The 23,572-nt window shown below is 42.0% G+C and overlaps 1 protein-coding gene across 1 annotated transcript in view; it reads left to right on the top strand.

The window, feature by feature from the left end:
- Window positions 1–23,572, top strand: part of PTPRQ (protein tyrosine phosphatase receptor type Q) — a 189,663-nt gene that overhangs the window by 153,292 nt on the left and 12,799 nt on the right. Inside the window, exons 43-49 of the mRNA XM_054399713.1 lie at window positions 26–125; window positions 1,078–1,206; window positions 2,565–2,609; window positions 10,959–10,985; window positions 11,670–11,751; window positions 19,718–19,808; window positions 22,825–22,901. Of these exons, the coding sequence (XP_054255688.1) occupies window positions 26–125; window positions 1,078–1,206; window positions 2,565–2,609; window positions 10,959–10,985; window positions 11,670–11,751; window positions 19,718–19,808; window positions 22,825–22,901 (551 nt within the window). The remainder of the gene's footprint in view (window positions 1–25; window positions 126–1,077; window positions 1,207–2,564; window positions 2,610–10,958; window positions 10,986–11,669; window positions 11,752–19,717; window positions 19,809–22,824; window positions 22,902–23,572) is intronic.

The raw sequence follows: 23,572 nt of genomic DNA, 5'->3' as shown, positions 1-23,572 counted from the left end.
ATTAGATTTCCACTTTTTGTTGCAGGAGAAGGACCGCCAGGAAGATCTGTAGAAGTTATCCTTGCTGTTACTTTGTGTGTACTTTCAGTTGTTCTTCTGGTAGCTGCAGTATATGCTTTTGCAAGGTAAGTTTCGTGTAGCCTTGACACACTGTGGTTGCAAGGACTCCAAAATGTTTTAAAGAAGAGTGGAACCAATAATGGGTTTCTTTTTTCCTTTTTTCTTTTTCTTTTTTTTTTCTTTTTTTTTCTTTTTCTCTTTTTCTCTTTCTTTTTCTTTTTCTTTTTCTTTTTCTTTTTTCTTTTTCTTTTTCTTTTTTCTTTTTCTTTTTCATTTTTCTTTTTCTTTTTTCTTTTTCTTTTTCTTTTTCTTTTTCTTTTTCTTTTTCTTTTTCTTTTTCTTTTTCTTTTTCTTTTTCTTTTTCTTTTTCTTTTTCTTTTTCTTTTTCTTTTTCTTTTTCTCTTTCTTTTCTTTTTCTTTTTCTTTTTCTTTTTCTTTTTCTTTTTCTTTTTCTTTTTCTTTTTCTTTTTCTTTTTCTTTTTCTTTTTCTTTTTTCTTTTTCTTTTTCTTTTTCTTTTTTTTCTTTTTCCTTTTTTCTTTTTTCTTTTTCTTTTTCTCCTTTCCCTTTCCCTTCCCCCTCCCCTTCCCCGTCACCTTCCCTTCCCCCTTCCCCTTTCCCATTTCCCTTTCCCTTTCCCTTTCCCTTTCCCTTTCTCTTCCCCTTCCACTTCCCCCTTCCTCCTTCCCCCTTCCTCTTTCCCCCTTTCCCCTTCCTCTTTGCCCCTTCCCCTTCCCTTTCCCCATGTGATTTTTTTCACTTTACTGACAGCCTGCTATAATGTAAATATTCTAAGTTGTGCTTTCAGCCTTTAGTAATGAATGTCTCAGTTAGATACATCTAAGCCTCCTTTAGTCAGCCTGCTGGAGCTGACTAAATTACACTGTTGGAAGGGAGAACAACTACCAAGAGAGTGTTCCTGAATGACTGTTTTTCATTTTCAGCCTGGCTAATCAAAGCCTTGACATATGCGCCCTTAAATCTTAGCATTTCTATTTTCACCTTTGTTTTCTGTTCAGGATCCGTCAAAAGCAAAAGGAGGGAGGCACATACTCCCCACGAGATGCTGAAATTATTGACACTAAGTTCAAACTGGATCAGTTGATCACAGTGGCAGACCTGGAGCTGAAGGATGAGAGATTTACACGGTAAGCATACTCCTTAGGCAAAACAGTAGTCCAAAGGGGCTGCAGCAATGACCCCTTTCTGACCTTTGCTTGTTTGGAAGTGTTTGTGGTGCTCTTATTTACACAGGTCACTGAGATCCTCTTTCAAAGTATGACCTCCATCCTCAAGACACTTCTCACTAGCTTTTAGAAAAATCACTTAATCTTCAGCTCCTTTCCCAACAAGATAAAGATCTAAGTGCAAATCACTGTTTAATTGTGCTAGCAAAAGAAGTTTTAGAAAAGGGCTGCCTATTTTTAAACGTGCAGCACTGCTAAGTTTTTGAATGGCCCAGTGGTTTGGTACACTGCAAAACCACAGAAGCATCTTGAAAGAGTCAAAAGGCTCTCCAGAAGTCTCAGTCAATTCATTCAAGAAGAGATCTGTCATTGTTTAGCTGACATTTGGAAAGCATTTTTTTGTTTGTTTCCACAAAGGGATTTGCATCACATCTGGGTTTCTGTGGAGCTCAGCACACTTGGCTATCCTGACATCTACTCCTTTTAGGTGTATGCAGCAATTCCAGGCTGTTCAGATTTTTCTGTCCCACAAAGAACTCTTCACAGATATTTATCAGAAGGAAAACTGCTCTTTCTGATTGCCATAAATGTGGATATTATCCACCATATAAATACCGGGATGATTCTCAATAATAGATGACATCCAGCTGAGTTAGAAATGTTTGATGAACATTTTTTACCTGCCTGCATTTTCCCTGCTGTGTCCCAGATGAAACACTGTGGTAGGCAGTCTCCTTCAAGATGAGAAGTCTAAAATGCTCTTTTCCTAGCACAGAAACACTGTGGTAGGCAGTCTCCTTCAAGATGAGAAGTCTGAAATGCTCTTCCTCTAGCACAGAAACACTGTGGTAGGCAGTCTCCTTCAAAATGAGAAGTCTCAAATACTCTTTCCCTAGCAGTCAGGCATCCTACTGCTCGATAGCTGGAAGATGAAAGGTTGTAGCTGTTGACCTGTTTTGTCTGTGTGAGTGTGCACATGTATGTGTGGAATAGAGTAAGCTGCATGTACAAACCTGTTCAAAATAGTGCACAGGGGAATGGCTGCTTGTAACAGGTGAGAAAACATACTGGGAATCATCTGGAAATCAAAGAGGTGATGGATGTGCTATGCTCTGTGTGTGGCAGATGTCACTCAGCTAGCGATGGTTGGTGCCCACTAACACCAGCAGGAAACAGTGGCTGAAAGCAGAGGCATTGCCAATGAATGCAGTGTGCTAGCTGAGACTCCTAGAAATGATTCTTGTTGCCAAACTGATAGTTGAATAAGAACTGTACTGACTTTGCTGGTATACTAAAGTGTTGATGGGTTTTACTTCCAGATACTCTTCACTTTTCTTTAGACGCAAGGAGATATTTGTCATCCAGTAAGTCTCTGTATCACTGAAGCAAGCACGGTGTGTTTCCCACTCTGATTTCTTAACCTGTGTGCTCCCATGCTCTCTTGAGTAATACAGTTGATCAAAATGAAGTGTCAGCCTTTGCAGCCATGCTAATGGCAAACAGTGCTGCTGTTCATCATCGTGAAATTATGTTTGAGTCTCTACTGGTAAGGTGCAAGCAGTTCTCTGACTCATCTGCAATAAATCAGGGCAATTGCTTAGATGCTAATTGTACACAATATGGCCACATAGCACTGACACAGGACAACCTGTTCTTGAAGCAAATGTGACATACAGGAAATGTCCTATTTATTTCCCTTGGCGCTTAGAATGTATGCACATGGAAGTTCTCTTCTCAGCTGCCTTTTTTACTCACTTACAATGAAGCTGTTTAATGCTCTTCCACTACAATCTCAGCAACACAACCAAAATCCTTTATCAGTTTCTAGAGCACTCTCCTGCCACTGGTCTGTCTAAATTATGTGGAGTTTGGATTTGCACAGTCTTAAAATCTACAGAGCAATTGCAAACTGATATTTCATCCTTATTATGAAAGTACTGTCCTGCCACTTTTCTATCTAAATTATGTGGAGTTTAGATTTGTACAGTCTTAAAATCTACAGAGTAATTGCAAACTAATATTTCAGACTTACAATGAAATATTATGCATTTGATCATGTGCTTTATGCACATCAAGGCCTTTGCTGAACAGTGTTTTAGACATTTCGCCCTTATTGTAATGACTCAGTCTCACATTTTAATTTGCAATTTGTCATAGAATCATAGAATTGTCAGGGTTGGAAGGGACCTCAAGGATCATCCAGTTCCAACCCCCCCGCCATGGGCAGGGACACCTCATACTACATCAGATTGCTCACAGACACATCCAGCCTGGCCTTCAAAACCTCCAGGGATGAGGCTTCCAGCACCTCCCTGGGCAACCTGTGCCAGTGTCTCACCACCCTCCTGGGGAAGAACTTCTTCCTAGCATCCAATCTGAGTCTCCCCATTTCTAGTTTTGTTGATGTCCTTCCACCTGTATTTTTCTCTTTCCTCCTTCCTCACTTCTTTAGTGACCAAAAGCAAAGATTTTCTTCTCCTGCCATTCTTGTAAGGTTGTGCTGGTTTGAGGCCAGCCAGAACATCTCTTGCCCCGAAAGGGACAAAAGAATGACACACGCAAACGGATTGGAGAGTGATGGAAAGTTTAAATGGAAAAGTGATTGGTGAAACTACAGAAAAACTACAAAGCATAGTGGCAAAGAACATCCTAAAGCATACAGAGTCCCTTACATAGTACCCAGAGGCTCCCCAATCCTTCCCTCCTCCCACCTGAGGGTCTACCCAAAACCCCCAGGGCTATTTCTTCCCCCCCCCCCCCCCCCCCCACTGCTAGGCAAGTCTCAGGCTGGCCAGGTCTGAGACTGCCCCCCCCCCCCCCCCCATTCTCCTCCTGGCATTAGGCCTAGTCAGGCCTAAGAGGCCTGAGATACTCCCCCGGCATTACCCGATAAGAGAGGACATCTCCCATGGGAGCAGAGAGGGAAGAAAGAGGAAGAGAATGACTTTGCAGATGGATTTATAGGGCGCAGGGTTTACGGGTAGAAATACGCCATGTCCTGTGTCCACCCTTATTGGGTGGGCACCTGGGACACCAGAGGTGTAATTTATGTGGCAGTGGCAGGGGGCACCCAGCCTAAACTGCCACAAAGGTACATGACACAGCTGCTAAATTTTTGATTATTATTTTTTTGAAGAGTAGCATTGCTGAAAGTACAGCAGTCTCCTTGCCCAGGTCCTTTGTTGGTCATTACTACAAATTACTGAAGTCTGAAGTGCAGGCATTAACTGAGAGCTCCTCAGGAAAGGATTTGTTCCATCTTTTCCATTGGAAGTCACTAAACATTCTGTGGATCCCTTACAGTTAATACACTAATGAGGGGGAAACATATTCTCTATCTGCTCAGAACTTTTTAGCTTATTTTGGCTTTTATTTTGGTGTGTTGTTGGTTTTTGTCTTGTTTTTAAGCTTTCAACAATGTTTCAATATGTGTCACCTTCTGCTCTGGTGGTGTCATGGACTGAAAAAGACATTTCAGGTGTCTCTGATGCTGTCTTTCATATAGATACAGCCTTTCTGGTTATGATGAGCTCTAGCAAGAAACTGGCAGGAGGCTGGCAGCATGCACCAAGGCAACTTACTGCAAACCCTAATGGCTAGAATATTTTTACTGCCTGTTGTCAGACTTCCACAGTTGCCTTTGGAGAATAGCTACGTAGAAATCAATCCCAGTCCCATTTCTTGTGCTGTCCTTGGCATTGCCATGGTTTGTGGTCAGAGCAGTGACATGTTAGCATATCAAATTATTGTCTTAAGGTGGATGGTTACAGTGTGCCCTTCATAAACTCACCATGCACTTGGAATGGGAGTGTGCATCACTGCCTAACCTGCTGCCATTACCTGGTGTGGTGGCTTGAAAATTCCCCCTAGCACTGGCACCCACCGTGGGGCAAGGAAGCAAATGAAGCTGTATTTACTGCAATCAAAAATGCAATGCAATGAATAGGTACAAAATATACAATATTTACAATATTTGCAGGTATTTACAACTTATAAACAGCACAAGACCCCCCCTGGACAAACCAGGGGAGCCAGCAACAGCTTCCCTCTCTCTGCTCCCTACCCTCTTGTACACAATAGAGGAGAGAAAGAGCAGACGGTTGTTTGTTAAGATACTCAACCACAACAAAGGACACAGCCAAGGTCAGCAAAGAGCCAAGCAGAAGCAGCAGCCAGAACAAGAAAGTTAGTTTACCTTACTAGCCTTATGCTTATTGTCTACCCAATGGGATTGTTTAGAACTTATCGTTATTTCCCTTTTTACACCAACAGTGATTTATTTACCATTTATTATACCACTTTCTGTTGGAGATCTGTGACAAATTTTCTAGACATAGCCTGAGAGTACCACACCTGGCTGCATTTAGTCAGCTCTCTCAGCTGTGTTTGCAAAGCTTGTCTGATTCTGCTCAGTGCATCTTGTAACTGTATGAGGAGAACTTAGATGAGCGGATACCTTTTCCTGGTCAGCTTGTTTGTATTTCTTGGATAGCAGCAATTCAGCTGAAATCTGGCCCAACTAAGTGTACTTTCTACCCTGAAAGGCTGCTGAGGAGTTTGTGTGAAAATCCTAGGTGATAACAGAGCAATCTAGGTTTCTTTCTGTATTTATGAATCATCCCATTCAGTGCCTGTTTGAAGAAGATGCTTTGGAAATGAAAGTGTTTTGTCATTTCTCAGCCACTACACTGTCATGTTAGCTGCTATAAATCAGTAAAAGCACGGACTTTTGGCTGACAAAGTTCACCCGCAGAATCAAGATACCCAAGCCTGCTCCAACAGATCCTCCTTGACTGTCTCTTTCACAACATCTCTTCAGACATTCTTTCATACTTAGTAGCAGGGCATAGAATTATAGAATTGTAAGGGGTGGAAGGGACCTCTGAAGATCATCTAGTCCAACCCCACTGCTAACACACAGGCACTGGGGCCTCTCTCATCACTTACTTTATGTGACATGTCCACAGTGTTTGGCAAATCACTTTTCAAAGCAGACATTCATCTGCTGTGAATAGACTCTGTCAGTACATTTTTGTGGTGCACCAGGTTTATCAAGAGACAAGGAACTCTTCCCTCTTCCAGAGGCTCACCCAGGAGATAGATTCCCTGACACCCCACTTTTGCAGTGGCTTCTGCAGCAAGGATAAAGTCATGTAGGACCTTCTTTCATAAAACTTCTCCTTGAGAAGCTGCACCTTCTTGGGGACGCTTTCAGGCTTTAGTTTCATTCAGTGTGCAACAGCTTGTCAGGCAAATGGTGCCCAGATACAGAAGGGATATTTCCGAATTACAGACACTGTAACTCTTGCAAATACTAGGTAATTCTATAGGGAAAACTATGGTATATAAAATATAAAAGTTTCATGTGAACATGAGGAAGAATTTTTTCCCTCTGAGGGTGACAGAACACTGGGACAGGCTGGCCAGGGGGGTTGTGGAGTCTCCCTGTCTGGAGATATTCAAGAGCTGCCTGGATGTGTTCCTGTGTGATCTGCTCCAGGTGATCCTGCTCTGGCAGGGGGGTTGGACTGGATGAGCTTTGGAGGTCCCTTCCAACCCCTAACATTCTGTGATTCAGTGAAATCATAATAAACACAGATTCTTTGCTCCTCTTGGGCATCATACCAACATGTACCACTGGATTCTGCAGGTGTGCTTACAGTGTTTTAAGGCTTATTTTGAAAGCTGAGAAAGGGACATCATGCTAGAAATGTGTGCAGTGGAATACAACCCAAGGGCTTGCACAGATTTCAACAAATTTTGATGTACCAATCACTAGTAAAATATACGATGAACTAGTAAAAACTTGATGAACAACAGAGCTTTTGAGGTCCCTTCCAGACCCTGGCATTCTGTGATTCTGTAAAAATCAGTGTCTGATCTCAGCTCTCCTATATCTTGTGCATGTGACAGGTGTCTATACTCAAGTTAATCTATAGCACATACATAACTTCTCCAGACCAGCCTGTTTCTTCTTTCTTTGAGTAGGGATAGACATGGCACCTGCCTTGCTTTTTTCTTCAGTAAGGTTCCCTTTAGTCCCCAGCTCTCAAAAGCAGCCTTCTTGAGCTTTGTGTCGCAGGAGTAGGAGGTTTACAAATGTACATGTCACAGAATCACAGAATCAATAAGGTTGGAAAAGACCTCAAGGATCATCAAAGTCCTGGTGCAATGGTGGGAATGACCATGTGTTCCCTTTCCTCAGGCCTTTAATATTTAGGAAGGGTTAAGCTCCATGTAGCTTTAAATTAACTCGCTAAAAATGAGTTCCTCCGTTGGTCGTAGGAAGTGTCAGCAGTGCTTATGAGTTAAGCCTTTTGCCTACACACTCAGTTCTGTTTTTTTTCAGTGTGGATGAAGGTTTAATTCCCTCTGGACCTCAGATGATTGACCCAGAGAGAAAGCCGAGTCTGTGTGACAATATGGTCTTGGGTTACCACTGCCAACACAAATAAATGGCTTCTTTCTAGCTCTATCATAAGTAATCTGAGTGGGATTCAGATTTTTGATAGGCTTCAAAAAAAAAAAAGAAAAAAAAAAGAAATCCCATACATGAAACAATACACTGTTTTGAAAGAAAATCAGACTTAAGGCAATAAAGCATTCTTTATCTTAGAGAATGTTTTTCTTTCCTAGTTTCAAAGCCAGACAAGTGGGAATCTGGAATTTTCCATCTGAAATCAGGAAATTTCCATCTTCATGGTTTGAGCCCAAATTGTGCTCATTGAGATCTAGTGATATCTATACTCTCATCTTGCATACAAACGACTGACAAATGTGGAGAACAAGATGACAGGTAGATGGTTTGGGTTTTTTCACTGGTGACACCCTGAAAGATTATTATTACATATTCCAAGTCAGGAGACTTGGAAAGAAATAACAAATATTTTGAAGCCTGAGGATGCTGAAACTGAACATAGCTGCAAGCATTCAGTGAGCACACAAAATTCATCTCTTCTGAAGATTCTTACACAAAGAAAGCCAACAGTCTTCAAATTAGACATTAATCCTCATAGATAAATAATTAAAGAATATGATTTTCTGAGTTCACAGGATCACAGGATCACAGGATGTTAGGGGTTGGAGATCTTTGAGTCCAACCCCCCTGCCAGAACAGGACCAGAGAATCTAGTGCAGGTCACACAGGAATGAATCCAGATGGGGCTGGAAAGGCTCCAGAGAAGGAGACTCCACAACCTCTCTAGGCAGCCTGTTCCAGTGCTCTGGGACCCTCCCAGTGAAGAAGTTCCTCCTCATGTTGAGGTGGAACCTCCTGTGCTGCAGTTTCTCTCCACTGCCCCTTGTCCTATCCCAGGGTGCAAGTGAGCAGAGCCTGTCCCCTCCCTCTTGAACCCCAGCCCTCAGATATTGATAAACATTTATTGAATCCCCTCTCAGCCTTCTCCTCTCCACAATAAACAGCCCCAGGGCTCTCAGCCTCTCCTCCCCAGGCACTGCTCCAGTCCTTTCAGCACCCTCATAGCCCTCCCTTGGACTCTCTCCAGTAGTTTCCTGTCCCTCTTGAATGGGGGAGCCCTCTTGCTAAACTACTGTAATGTACTTTTGCTACCAAAAAAAGGGCAAAAAACACGAGAGGTCAGCAGTTCTGAAAATCAAATTCTTCACTTAAATTCCCACTGACAGGTGAAAGTGTCAATCTGTGTGTGCCTTGTTAAAAATGTTTTCTGCTTGTGAAAGATAATCTATGATTACATCCTAAACTAAAATTTACCCTTCGTTAATATTCAAAATTAATTAGGAAGCAATATTTGTAACACTAACGTTTAGCTTTTCCCTTGAGCTGTCTCAGTGCTTTGCTTTCCTGCTTTGACTGAAAGTGAAAAAAACAAAGAAAAAGAAAGGAAATCTTGTTGAGTTAATGTGGTGTTACTGGTGCTGCTTGTCTCCTACCTTCTTTGCTATTGGATCCATGCACCTTCATCACTGGAGCTCTAAGCCGCACACTTAGGTTGCATCTGTACAGCATAGATGCAATTTTTATTCCCAAAGGAGCAAACTGTATTCGCTTACTGTACATTAGGTGCAGCAAGGCCCTAACTGCTATGAATTCTAGAGGAGGAAAGGCAACAATACTCAAAAAAATTCCTGGGGTGTCGTCTGGGAGGTGACTTCTTTTCTGTTGTTTTTTAGTGAAGATAGGGGAATTCAAATGAGAAACAAATGAAATTTCTTATAGAGGACTGCTTAGAATTTTGTCCTGAAAAAAAGGCCTTAAAAAAGTTTACTTTCTGCATGCAGTACATCAGCACAGCTACTAAGAATAACTTTTCTTCAGGAAACTTGGGCCCTATAATGGTGCCAATGTCACTAGAAGGTATTTTGACCTATCACATGATACAAACCACATGAGTGATGCAATAAACTCTGACTTGATGGCTGAACATTCTAAGTAGGATTGCATGCCCTGTTATCTTACTGCTTTCTTTTTCACTCTAAAGCTCTCCTTAGGTTCTTCCAGCAAGCACTTTGAATTGGAGCCTCCTTCTGTGAATTCTTACACTTCTTGTTGCTACAGTGAGATTGAGCTGTGGCTTTCATAGACATTTTTTTTTTGTTTGCTTGAAGAGAACTGTCATAAAAAAGTAGGTACCACAAAGGCATCTTAGGTAGCTTTGAAATTAAAATCTCCAATGTGTAATAATAAATGATTCTACAATTGTATTGATCTCATTTTATTGTCTCATTTAAGACAACACAATTTCATTAACCAAAGTATTTTGAAAGAAAATTGTTGTAGTTTCTACTAAAATGATGGCAGCAGTAGACATTTGCTTTCTAGAGTAGTTTTTGTATTATGTCTGATTTGGTTTGGAGAAAGAAACATATAAGGGGTATACTTAGAACTAGTTTTTAAACTGTATTACCTCAAACTCTTTGGCTTGGTCTTTCAGACAACCTCTGTGAGTCTGAGTGACCAAAGTTTGGCTTCTAAAGGCATTCTTAAAATGAGTTCAGAGATAATTATGATGACCAGTTTTTAAGGGCCATCTCAAAGTCTTTTGAGCATAGATGCTCTCCTAATATCTTCATTAAACCTGCTGTAGGATCAAGTTAAAGATTTAATATGCATCACAGCTTTAAAAATTGTTATGCAGGGGAAGGAGCAGGGAGCATGTAAAAAAGAACATGAACACAGGCATTCATTTTGAAAATCTTTAGAAAAGAGCCAGAGCTGTTTGGCTTCTGTAGAGGCACACTAGTAGTGTGATTCATCTGTGATTTATTGTGTGCACTTCCTTCAAATGAGATGAAGTCACACCTATTTGTCTTCATTGATTGGAAAAGGAATCTCAAGTGACTGGCTCAGGAATAGGTGTCTGCATTCAGAGAGATTAATCCTCTCCTTATGCTCTGAAAGGACCCTCAGAAGAATGATATTGAGTACATAGTGTAAAGTGAAGCTGTCGATGCATATGAAGTGGTGTGCTGGAAGTATGCATTTCCCAGGGCCACATGAACCCAGAGCACTGGAAAATGATCTGAAGGGAACGACAGAAACTTTACCTACTGTATCTGCCAATGCCTGAGATGAAAACTAAGCAAGACAATTGCTCTGATCTGATGTATAATAGTATTTGAATCCATGATATAAGTAAATTTGGTCCTTTAGTTACTTGAGTATTTAATCTAAAACCCATAGAGATGCACAATATTGGCTAACTTGCTACATGTAACACAAATCTCTGTTGCAGGTTACTTAGTTATAGGAAATCCATCAAGTAAGTTGATAAAAAGTTGGTTTTTTTCTGTTGTGGTCATTGGTGAGTCTCAATGTGTGGTTCCCTCCCCTCTGTTTATTAGAAAAGGACTCCAAGCTGCATATAAATCATAAAAGCATGACTAATTGCATGGTAACAGGAGAAATGCTTTCTCTCTCTCTGGGGTGAAGCCTGCATGTCTGTGTTTTAGCTTGGGAAGTAATACAGGGATATTTAAACTCCTTGGGGTTTAAAAAGCATGTCATTATGAGGATGAGGTCACTGCAATATTTTACATGTCTAAAACCTTGCAATGTCTGCAATGTTCTCCATGCAACCGAGAAGTGTTCTCTGCTTTGAGAACTGCGATCTTAACTGCACAGACTTTGCATGAATGCCAAGCCTTGCCTTGGGACCCTGGCACCTCCTTAAAAGAGATCCTACTGTTATTAGCAACATGCAAAATTTGGTGAAGGGGGGGTAACAACAAGGGGAGGAAATGTTTCTATTTGAAATGACTGAAAACAAACCCAAAAAGGCTGTGGTAAGCCATTTGTACTTTCCTACCTGTATGTATCGGTTTCTCCTGAACTGAAAACCAATAGTTTGTTCACAAAGTCCAGTTAAATAAGAATTAAAAAAAAAGAAAGAAAAAGGACAAAGCAGTTCCCTGTAGGTTTCTAATTCTTCTGTCATTCCTTTCAGGCCCATCAGCAAGAAATCCTTCCTCCAGCACGTCGAAGAGCTTTGCACAAACAACAACCTAAAGTTTCAGGAAGAATTTTCGGTATGTCGCGAGCAGTTGTCACAACATCGCAAGACCTGCGGTCGTTTCATGTGTCACATTTCATGTCCATTTTAAGCAGGCAAGGCCGTGAAGGACTCTGGCCTTGATAATCAATACCCAATTACCAGGTTGATTGTTTAGAAAGTAATGTTACCCGGATTTGGATTCTGCAGTCTGCGCTGCAGCCTGATCAGAGTTATTCACCCAAGTGTCAGCAGAATTATTCACCGACATGGCAGCAAAAGGCAACCTTTAGCCAGCAAGCACCGCCGTAGGATTCCTGTTTTTACACCTGGAGCAGGACAGAAGTAGTTTAGCTGAGGACTGCTGAGGCAGAAATAGTTTCCTAACATCGATACAGGTGTATTTAGCTGACTTAAGTACATTTTCCTGAGTGATAAGCAACCCCCAAAAACACAGCTGACTTTTATTCTGTGAAACGGCCAGGCCCCAGTCACACTGGCATGGAACTCAGAAATGTGACATTTTGGGAGAGATTGCAGGGTGGAAAGTGACATTTTGAGCACAGTGCTTTGGTTTTTGTTCCTTTGCAAACACCAGGTCATACTTAAGATGCTTTTGTGCATTGCTTGCATCCTCTAGGTGAGCACAGCAAGCCTGCTTTTCTTTCTGAGCAGAGACCAGCTTGCAAAAGATGCATGGCACATACATAATAATCATCCTTTCAATATCATCCTTTCTAATTGAAATCTTTTTTTTCCTCTCTTTGTTTTCATTAAGTAACATTTTTACAGTTGACCAGAGACCAGCTTGCAAAACATGCATTACAAATACATAGTAATCATCCTTTCAATAGCACCATTTCTAATTGAAATCTCTCATTTTTTTCTCTGTTTTCATTAACATTTTTACAGCTGACCAGAGACCAGCTCGCAAAACATGCATTACACATACATAATAATCATCCTTTCAATATCATCCTTTCTAATTGAAATCTCTCATTTTTTTCTCTCTCTTTGTTTTCATTAAGTAACATTTTTACAGCTATCACATGTTTTTCCTCAACAATATCTTCTCACCATTCCAGAATCATAATCTTCATCATCATCATTTTTAACACATAGCGTCATTTGCCCTCACCAAAAAAAAAAAAAAATTGTCATTCTCCAGTGAGTTTATTATTTTGATTGTATAGAGTAACCACGAATTGCTTACCAGTTGGACTGACAAAAATGAGGACTCACCAATTGGCTTTTCTTCTGCTACATTACAATATTTCAGTCCTGAGGGGAAAACCATCAAAAGGGTGAAAAGATTAATGGTATTTCCTACAGCTTTTTTGTTATGCTCCTTGGGCAAAATTGGTCTGGGTTTAATAATGAAAAGCACCACAAAATTCTCTGAGCAATAAAGAAAGGAGAACTTTTTCTTTCCCCCCCCCTCAAGAGCAGAGTGTTATTTCACTTGAACAAGAGTGATCACCCTTGTGCTATGCATGACTGAGCAGATGAAAAGTTTTACTGGCAATAACATTTTCACATATTAACATTCATCACTGGAAGTTTCTACTTTCCTTCGGCGTGACCCACATTGGATAAGCCTTACTGCACTGTCATGCCTTCAGCAATAGTGTTTGATCAAATCAAGATCTTGGTAATCAACAGGTTTAGGTGTCATTTTGGCTTTCTTTTTTTTTTTCTTCTCTCTGAGCTTCAGCTTCCACATTTCAGTGTGTGTTATCTTCCCAGATGACCTGTCCAAGGGCAGGCAGAATTAGAGGGTAGGTCTAGTCCCTGATGTAGATTGTATCTCTCGTATCGAGTATCCAGCTGACAGCCAGTCATTAGTGGTACCCCCCAGGGATCAGTGTTGGACTCAGTCCTGTTCCATAGCTTTATTGATGATCTAGAGAAGGGGATTGAGTCCATCATCAGTAAGTTTGCAGGTGATACCAAGCTGGGAGCAAGTGTATTAGGGCTCTGCTGAGGGACCTTGCCAGGATGGACAGATGGGCAGAGTCCAAAGGTATGAGATTTAACAAGTCTGAGTGCCAGGTTCTACACATTGGCCACAACAACCCCAGGCAGTGCTACAGGCTGGGGACAGAGTGGTTGGAGAGCAGCCAGACAGAGTGGGACCTGGGGGTGCTGGTTGACAGCAGCTGAACACGAGCCAGCAGTGTGCCCAGGTGGCCAAGAAGGCCAATGGCATCCTGGCCTGCATCAGGAATAGTGTGGCCAGCAGGAGCAGGGAAGTCATTCTGCCCTGTGCTCAGCACTGGTTAGGCCACACCTTGAGTGCTGTGTCCAGTTCTGGGCTCCTCAGGTTAAGAAAGATGTTGAGGTGCTGGAACGTGTCCAGAGAAGGGCATCAAGGCTGGGGAGGGGTCTGGAGCACAGCCCTGTGAGGAGAGGCTGAGGGAGCTGGGGGTGTTTAGCCTGGAGAAGAGGAGGCTCAGGGGAGACCTCATTGCTGTCTACAACTACCTGAAGGGAGGTTGTAGCCAGGTGGGGGTTGGTCTCTTCTGCTAGGCAATCACTGACAGGAGGAGAGGACACAGTCTCAGGCTGCAGCAGGGAGGTTTGGGCTGGATGTGAGGAAGAAATTCTTCCCAGACAGAGAGATTGGCCATTGGGATATGCTGCCCAGGGAGGTGGTGGAGTCACCATCCCTGGAGGTGTTTAAGAAGAGCCTGGATGAGGCACTTAGTGCCATGGGTCAGTTGATTAGATGGTGGTGGGTGATAGGTTGGACTTGAGGTCTTTTCCAACCTGGTTAATTCTGTGATTCTGTAGCACCTGTCTTGTCAGATGAAAAATAGGATTCATAATGTGCTTGAAATGACATCATAAATGAGAATGCCCAGAAACAACGCCAGAAACAGTTAATGCACACAATAAGCAACCAGACCTCATGACCTCTGCTGTTTCCATGCACGTTTATCATTTTAATTTCACATAAATGATACAAGTCTCCTGCAATGTGTGTAGGAAAGTTGAGATCAAGTTATTAATCCACGCTTCATTACATCTGAGGCACAGCACTCAAAGCATGGTGCTTGCTTGTGCTCTCCAGTCTTCACTGTCCTAGGAAATTCAAGTCTACTGGGAGCTAGACATGAGAATGTGGTGATTTACACTAGCAAACTGCTAGTATTTTCCCTGCCTGGAATGCGTACTGTTTCAGCTAGCAGTCTGCCTGGTAGGGAAAGTAGTGTAGGGACCATTTACAAGAGGCAGTTGTAGACAACAAACCTGGTTTGGAGTTTTCCAGCATAAATGTAGCTCTTTCTATTTTACTTAGTCTTGGAATTCAGGGACATTCAAGGTCTCATCTAATTTGCTGGTTTGTCCAAACTCCTGTGCCTGGAGATCTCTAAGGTTCGATCTCAGTCCACATGTGAACATGATCTGTGTTTAAACATGATGAGAAGTGAATCTGGAGCTCAGAACTGATCTGGGTCCATGTCTTGTCAGAAAAGACAAGTATAAGGGAATCAGGGAGACACAGGAGGTGATGGGCATCACCACCTAGCTGATATTCAAACTTCCAGCTTTCTGGATTATTCATAATTCTCTCAATGTCTTTGGAAAAAACTTTTCTTTTTTTTTTTTTTTCTAGTAGCAGGAAAAATTACTGAAAAAAAAATACCTTCCATAAGTGTTTTACAATAACTTCTGTTCATGAATGAAAAGAGTGAAATAGCTCTGAGTGTCACCACAGTACTATAAAAGTGCTGCAGCAAACAGAGTGCAAATTGATTATTGCAAAGATTCAGGAGTCTGCAACGAAATATGGGTCCTGTGACAAATTGTTACTGAATGTGGGAATCCAAACAGTCTTTCCCCATTTCTGGAAATAATCATTTGGACTGAAATCTGAAATCCATGCTGATGCATAGAGTTGGTACAAGGGTTTTGAGCACTTGTTTGGATAGGGAAGCATCATTGCAAAAATAACATAATAGCAAAATCTGCTACTCTGCTTCCTCTCTACTACAAAGCACCGTACAACAACACTGCTTCCATACTAGTGAGCTGGAAAGATAAGACTCAGGGAGTGAGACAAGTTGGAGTTCACTTGACATGCATGCCATATGGGATCCCATGGCCCATAACTTTTTAGGGACTTTTGAGGGTGTCAGGTAAGGATAAGACCAGGAGGAATGGAACAAAACTAGAAATGGAGAGATTCAGATTGGATGTTAGGAAGAAGTTCTTCCCCATGAGGGTAGTGAGACTCTGGCACAGGTTGCCCAGGGAGGTAGTGGAAGCCTCATCCCTGGAGGTTTTTGCAGCCAGGCTGGATGTGGCTGTGAGCAACCTGCTGTAGTGTGAGGTGTCCTTGCCCATGGCAGGGGGGTTGGAACTGGATGAGCCTTGAGGTCCCTTCTGACCCTGACAGTTCTATGATTCTATAATACCTGCAGAATGCCACAGGAATTCTGTCTGTGTTCTTCCTTTGGGAGGAGAGTTTCAGCTTTCTGAATTAAAAGAATTTTAACACCTCCACCCTCAACTATGTTTTACTGTTCTTGTCAAATCCTGGCAGGAATGCACAGAAGTCACTCTGCTGTGTCTGAGTACAGGGATCTCTCTCTAAGCTGAGTTATAGGATTGGGACTTTCCTCCTCTGAGGGACTGGGACAAAAGACAGAGGCAACTAAATAGGTAAAATAAATGTGCCTTGAGTATGGCAAAGGTTGATTCATAGAAAAGGTTTTTTAAATAAGTGCCTTTAAAGATATTTTTCTACAGTATGTTGCAGTCTTGTGTTTAGTTCTGTATTCATTTCACATCTGTTAACCATGGGTGTTGATTATTTAAAGCTATGGATAGAAATGTGAAGTCAGCCATTCTTCAGAAGGTGGTTTTAAGCCTGAAATGTTTTGGACCCTTTTTTAGAAGGGTCATAGAGTTTTTATCCCTAGAAGAATGTTTAGTGACATTTTGAAGGGCATGATGGGACCTAGTCTCTTGCTAATTTGCAACGGGTGATGAGCATCTAATTGGTCTCTGCAATTCTTCCCCAAAGAAATACACATCAGAGCTAGGAAGAGAAGCCAGGGGCCTTATCTGAAAGTCCTTTCCTTTCATGATGAAACCATCTTTCCCCTCCAGTTATATTATAGAGGACATTTTATAGCAGGAAATTAGTCCTCATGCTCCAGGCCATAGCATTTTTGTTAGGTGGTGGAAGAAACAAATCTCAGTTCAAGGGTTTTGAGCTCTCTTTCTGTGTCAGACATTACCCATTGTGCAAAATAGAGTATCAGATTAGATATCCATTGACTCAGTTTGTTGCATGAGTTTTTCAATTACCTCATTTTGCTAATGCTCAAATTGTTCTTAATATCTGAACCCATAAAATGGGGGTGACAACATGTTTGAATTAGTAATGAAGCAAAAAAAAATGGAATGAAGAGTAAACCTTTTATTTTTCTTTCCATTTTTCATTACCTCTTTCATTGATTAATGTGTTTATTTTCTAATCACAGAATTGTCAGGGTTGGAAGGGACCTCAAGGATCATCCAGTTTCAACCCCCCTGCCTTGGGCAGGGACACCTCACACTACAGCAGGTTGCTCACAGCCACATCCAGCCTGGATGAAAAAACCTCCAGGGATGAGGCTTCCACCACCTCCCTGGGCAACCTGTGCCAGTGTCTCACTACCCTCATGGGGAAGAACTTCTTCCTAACATCCAATCTGAATCTCCCCATTCCTAGTTTTGCTCCATTCCCCCACTCCTATCACTCCCTGACACCCTGAAAAATCCCTCCCCAGCTTTCCTGTAGGACCCCTTCAGATACTGGAAGGCCACAGTAAGATCTCCTAATAGTTGCCCATTTAAAAAACTCTCTCTAATACCTGGGCAAAAGAGGACTTGAAAATAATTAACATTTAATGTGCTAGCAGGGCTTTCTGCCCCTCTTTTGAAAGTAGCCCATGTAGAAAGTAAACATTGATACTGAAAGACAAACTTGAAGGGACTGATTACTCGGCACAAGAGGCAACATTTTGTATTGTACTGATGTAAAGCAACAGGTAGATCTTTTCATGTGTGTTTTTGCTAAATGTTGAAGTAGCCATGCAGATTGAAAGAGGTGATTCTGCCACTTTGCTCTGGTAAGACCTCACCTGAAGGACATGGACCTGATGGGGTGGGTCCAGAGCAGGGCCAATAAGATGGCTGGGGGAGCTGGAACAACTCTGCTACAAGGACAGGCTGAGGGAGCTAGGGGTGTTCAGCCTGGAGAATAGGAGGCTCCAGGGAGACCTAAGAGCAGCCTGCCACTACCTGAAGAGGGTTACAGGAAGGGTGGAGAAAGACTATTTACAAAGGCCTGCAGTGATAGACTGAGGGGCAGTGGTTTGAAAACAGAGAAGAGTAGAGGGTTTGAAATTAAGGAGGAGTAGCTTTAGGTTGGATATTAGGAACAAGTTCTGCACCATGAGGGTGGTGGAACACTGGAACAGGTTGCCCAGGGAGATAGTTGAGGCCCCATACCTGGAGATACTCAAGGTCAGGCTTGACAAGGCAAAGCCTGGTCTAGTGCAGAATGTCCCTGCTCACTGAAAGGGGAATTGGATTAGATGACCTTTGGAGGTCCCTTCCAGCCATGACCCTTCTGTGATTCTATATATAACCTTCCATAATGTCAAACCAAGGGGAAAACTATTGCAGTAAATGTAGTTATCAACTTAGAAATTCTGGGTAAATTCTACCCCTTCTGAGTTTTCTGTTCTCTTATCACTCCTATGAGATCATCAAATTCATACATTTTCTCCATTAAAAAGTTAGGAAATTGAGCTCCACTCAGCTTTGGAAATGGTCCCTATTTAGATACATAAATAAGCTCCTCCATAGGAATGATTTATCCATATCTGCCCTTTAGTAACAGAACTGATGACCACTTACAAAACAGCACTACAGCCCAAAATAACTCTTCCCACCCCCTTTCACAATCAGCCCTGTGAACAATTGCTATTTGCCAGTTGTCTCAACTTAATTAACTTCTCATCAGTTCTCATGCTGTGGCAAGAGCTCTCCCAAGCTACGAGAGTCAGGAGAAGGCATTATTCAGGAGTGAGACTGAGTAGGGCATGGTAACCAAAGACAAGACTTCATGAAATGACAGAAGGGAACCTGTGATGGTTTAAAAACTGTCTTTTGAATTTTTCTTCACAAAGTTCAAGCAGAGAAGGTGAAGGAATGTAAATAAGTCACTATTGGGTGTAAGAAAGCAAAGTAATGATTGTTCCAAACACTTCCATTGGAGAGAGAGAAATGTTTAAGAATCTGTACTCAAAACAAGGTTGGGGAGTTGGGCAGTCTCAGCTTGCTTGCTGGGCTTCTGTCTGCTGTTTCTTCTTTTCTGGCTGAAGATAAGACACTGACCTTGGCAAGCTAAGTCTAACAGCCTCTCTCCTTGACTCTCTGCCTTCTGCCAGGGGAGTCTTGGGGGATTCCTTCTGGCTGAGGGGGAGGCCCCTTGGGGAAGGCCCCTTGGGGGAAGCAAAGGGAGCTTGGTTGTGCTTTTCTGTTGATTGTACCTATTTGTAACTGTTGTGAATAGTGTCTGTTTGTACAGATTCATTGCATTTCATCATAGATTGTAGATTTGCTTGTAAATACAGCTTGCATTTACTTCCAAACCCAGCTAGCCTGGTTATTGTCGGTGTGGGGCGGGGATTTCAGCTCTCACACTGTTACAGAACCACAAAAGGTGATAGGCTGGCTTTACCCAGTGACTGTGAAGGTTCATGAAAGCTTTAATTGTTCAGCTTGACAGCAATGTCTGCAGGGCTGCATCTAACACTGCTGGTGTATCTGGGGGTTGGCAGTGGTGTGGGTTGTTCTGTAGTGCTTCCAGATATCCTTAGAAATGCACTCTGGGGTAGAACTCAAGAGTTCTTCCTCTTACCCCAGTGACTGTGCCATTGTGTTATATTCAGTGAAGGTGAAATGCAAAGGTTTGCCAATAAATGTTTATTCCTCCACAGGAACTTCCCAAGTTTCTTGAAGACCTCGCTTCAACTGATGCTGATCTGCCTTGGAACAGGTCTAAGAATCGTTTCCCAAACATAAAGCCATGTATGTGTGTGTTTCCTGGTCTCCTCCTCCACTGTGCTCTCTGCCCTCAATCGTGCAGCATTTATTTGGAATGTGTCACACTCATAGGCTGGTGCCTAGGAAATTTCCAGAGACCTTGAGCAGAAAATAGTAGAAAGTAAATAAAATGACCATTGGATGTAAAAGAAAAATAGTTATAACGTCTAAATAATTCCATTGGCTTCCTGACTGGCATAAAAGTTAGTTGCATAAAAGTTAGTTGCATAAACTATTCTCTCTCTCTCTTTTTAGCTTCTTCACTCTGGCTGCTACTACCTGGTGCCTTTGCTTGGCTTTACTGACCTTGGCTGTGTTCCTTGTTGTGACTTAGTACTAGCAGGGCTATGCTAACTCCTTTTTCCTCTTCTCTTTCCCTGTACAGGTTGTGGGGGAGGGAAAGAAGGGGAGAGTGGGGGGCAGAAAGAGGCTGTAGGTAGCCTCCTGTCTTTGTCTGGAGGAGTCTCTGTGTTGTTTATGAACTGTAAATATATGTAAATATAGATATTCTGTACACATTCATTGCATTCCATATTTCTAGATTTTAGTTTGCTAGAGCTTCATTTGCTTCCAAATCCTCCTGAGCTAGTCGGGTGATTTATTTTGGGGATAATTCTCCAAATTCATGTTTGAGGGGGGGTAATTTCTACACCCACCACAGAATGCAACTGGATTTCTGTTTGATCTGCCTCTGAGCTGGCAGTACAGCCTGTCCATACTCTGAAATGACTTTCTGTCAAGCAATCTCTCTTTTCAGTGTGTTTGCTTTTCGAGACAGTTTTATTTGCACGTGGCTTTCAACTCGCTCTCTCTCAAGCTTTAATATGCAGGTGCGAGAAGTTGTAACCTCCAGGAGTTTCTTAGCTTTGTAATTCAAGCCACGCAGCAAACTCTTTAACATTCTTCCTCCTTTTTCTCCCCTCTAGTAAGAAGTAATGTTTTGGGTTTTGGTTTTTTTTTTTTTAACATACAGAATCCATATGTTTGTGCATTCAGCTACCTCAGGAGCCTAGCTCTAATTTCTGGTGGATATGTCCACATGTGCTTGCAAAGGTTCCTCAGAAGATCAGAGTGGCTGTACGATAACTCCTAAAGCCAAGGGGAGATTTTATCACAGGAGACAGAAGTCTGTCTCTCTGTAGTCAGCACTGCTTCATTTTTCAGTTAATCAGACAAGAAACGTCATTATTATTTTAGGCATTAGCTGTGATGTGAGCTGGGGAGCGTGGCATTCCCTGCTTAATAATGCTACATTCTGTGCTATTAACTTTGCAGAGCAGCTGTTCCTGCTATCTGCTGCCTTTCTCAAGACATACTTTAAGTCACAGTCACTAAAAACTGACATTTGGGACATGCAATGAGATACAAAGAGAAGTTTCATACGTCTTTAACTTGTCAGCTGATTGTTTATATATATGGGGACAGACAGAGAGAGTTGGGGTTGTGCAGTCTGGAGAAGAGAAGGCTCTGAGGAAACCTTATTGTGGCCTCCCAGTATCTGAAGGGGGCTGCAAGAAAGCTGGGGAGGGACTTTTGAGGGTGTCAGGGAGTGATAGGACTGGGGGGGATGGAGCAAAACTAGAAGTAGGGAGATTCAGATTGGATGTTAGGAAGAAATTCTTCCCTATGAGGGTAGTGAGACACTGGCACAGGTTGCCCAGGGAGGTGGTGGAAGCCTCATCCCTGGAGGTTTTGAAGGGCAGGCTGGATGTGGCTGTGAGCAACCTGCTGTAGTGTGAGGTGTCCCTGCCCATGGCAGGGGGGTTGGAACTGGATGACCCTTGAAGTCCCTTCCAACCCTGACAATTCTATGATTCTATTTTTTTTAATCAAGTTGAGGACCAAACATCCAAATTGGTAATGTTTGGTTCCAGCATTTGCTTATTCACATATGACACCTTTCCTTTTGTCATGTTTGCATATGTACCATGGGCCCACACTGGAAACCCTCAATAATTTATTTTTTTTTTCTTCTCTGTGATAATGAGCTTCCCTTATGCAAAAGAAGGAAAAGTATGGAAAAGTGCCATGATCTGGCTCAAATCTATGACCTGGGCAGCAAGGCTATAGGAAAGCCTGTCAGCCCCCTGGCCCTGCTGTCTGGGTCACACAGAGGTTGTCTGTGCTGGAACAGCATGGCTTCAACAGCCACCTTTAGGCAGAGGATCCTCTCAAGCATACAGCAAATTGGAGGCTCTGGCACATTCACCATTTTAATTAAAAACTATTGCATTAAAATATGTCTGGAGCTTTAAAGCATGGTGTGACAGTTTGGAGCTAGTCCCTAACCTGTCTATAGGAATTTCCAGAGACTTATGAATATAAGGTAAAAGATGAAGGGATTGAATATGGAATAACAGTTGATAAGTCAATATAATTCCTATTGGAGTATTGAAAGCCTTTTGCAGCAGAGTCATTTTGCTTTCTTTGGGCTCTTGGCTGCTGGATCTTGCTGCCTTCACTTGTGGGATTTGGACTGTGCTATCTTCCTTCTGACCTTGGGCCTTTTCTCTTTGGTTTCTGAGGAGGTACAAGGGGAAGGGGGAGGTCAAGCTTTTCTTGGGGCCTTTTGTCCCTAAGGAGGAGTAGAGATTGGGGGTGGAGCAAGGGGGAACTTGTGCAGCCTGTCCAACTGTATAAATACATGTAAATATATTTTGTACATGTTTATTGCACACTGATACTGTTCTACTTAGCTTCTTTTGTAAATACAATTCCATTTTTACTTCCAAGTTCTGAGTGTGGTGGGTTTGCTCTCTGGGGGCAGATTTACCAAGAGATAAATGAATGGGGGGGATCTAATTCAACCCATAACAGATGGCTAAAGGTAATGGGAATTGGATAAATACCCTTTGTAGTCATTGTTGTGCTGTGTCAAGTATTGCCAGATTAGAGACAGTGACAGTGATTTTGATGTCTCAGCACTCCAGGGACACTTGTAACGTGCACCAATGGTTTCTGAACAACTCTTTTAGTTACCCAGACTTTCTTTCTCTGGTAGATAACAACAACAGAGTAAAACTGATGCCTGACACTGGTATTCCTGGATCTGACTACATTAATGCCAGCTATGTGTCTGTAAGTAGAAAGTCTCTCACATTTTTGCTATATTTGTTTTCTGCTACATGAGAGAGTCAGAAAATAACTTGCAAGAAGAACAGGATTCTAATTTTTCTTCCATTTACTGTATCTACTGTTGCTGTGGCATTGTTCAAGTGACTCCTGTGGCATTGAATGTGACTGATTGAAAACATAAATTATCCTAATTTCATTGCTAAGGAATATTTTCCAGTAATAATCAAAACTATATCCAGCAAATTACTTTCTATAAATAGTCTCCTATTATTAAAGTCTCCTTTATCTATAAATATCTATCTATAAATAGTCTCCTATTATCATTAAAGACAACAGTGAAACTCCACTGAGGTCAATTGTTTAGACAGGCATTATCTGGTCCCTTGCTTCAGGAGCAGGAACTATTGTATATGAACAGGAAAATGTAAAGGTAACTGAACTGCAAAGTTTCATGGACATAGCTAATACTTTTGGTGAGAGGGACTTACTCTTTTATGAAAGATATGATGGAGGAAAATGCAAATAGGCTTCTTGGAGAAGCCTGAAAGGACATTGTGAAGAGACTGCTGGTGGTCTCTTCTCACAGGTGATAGTGATAGAACAAGAGGGAATGGCCTCAAGATGTGACTGGATAGGTTTAGACTGGACATTAGAAAACATTTTTTCAGGGCAAG

Source organism: Indicator indicator, chromosome 3 (genome assembly GCF_027791375.1).
Source record: "Indicator indicator isolate 239-I01 chromosome 3, UM_Iind_1.1, whole genome shotgun sequence".
In the NCBI taxonomy this organism is placed as follows: domain Eukaryota; kingdom Metazoa; phylum Chordata; class Aves; order Piciformes; family Indicatoridae; genus Indicator; species Indicator indicator.
The sequence above is the reverse complement of the archived record's forward strand: the minus strand, read 5'-3'. Positions and strand labels throughout refer to the sequence as shown.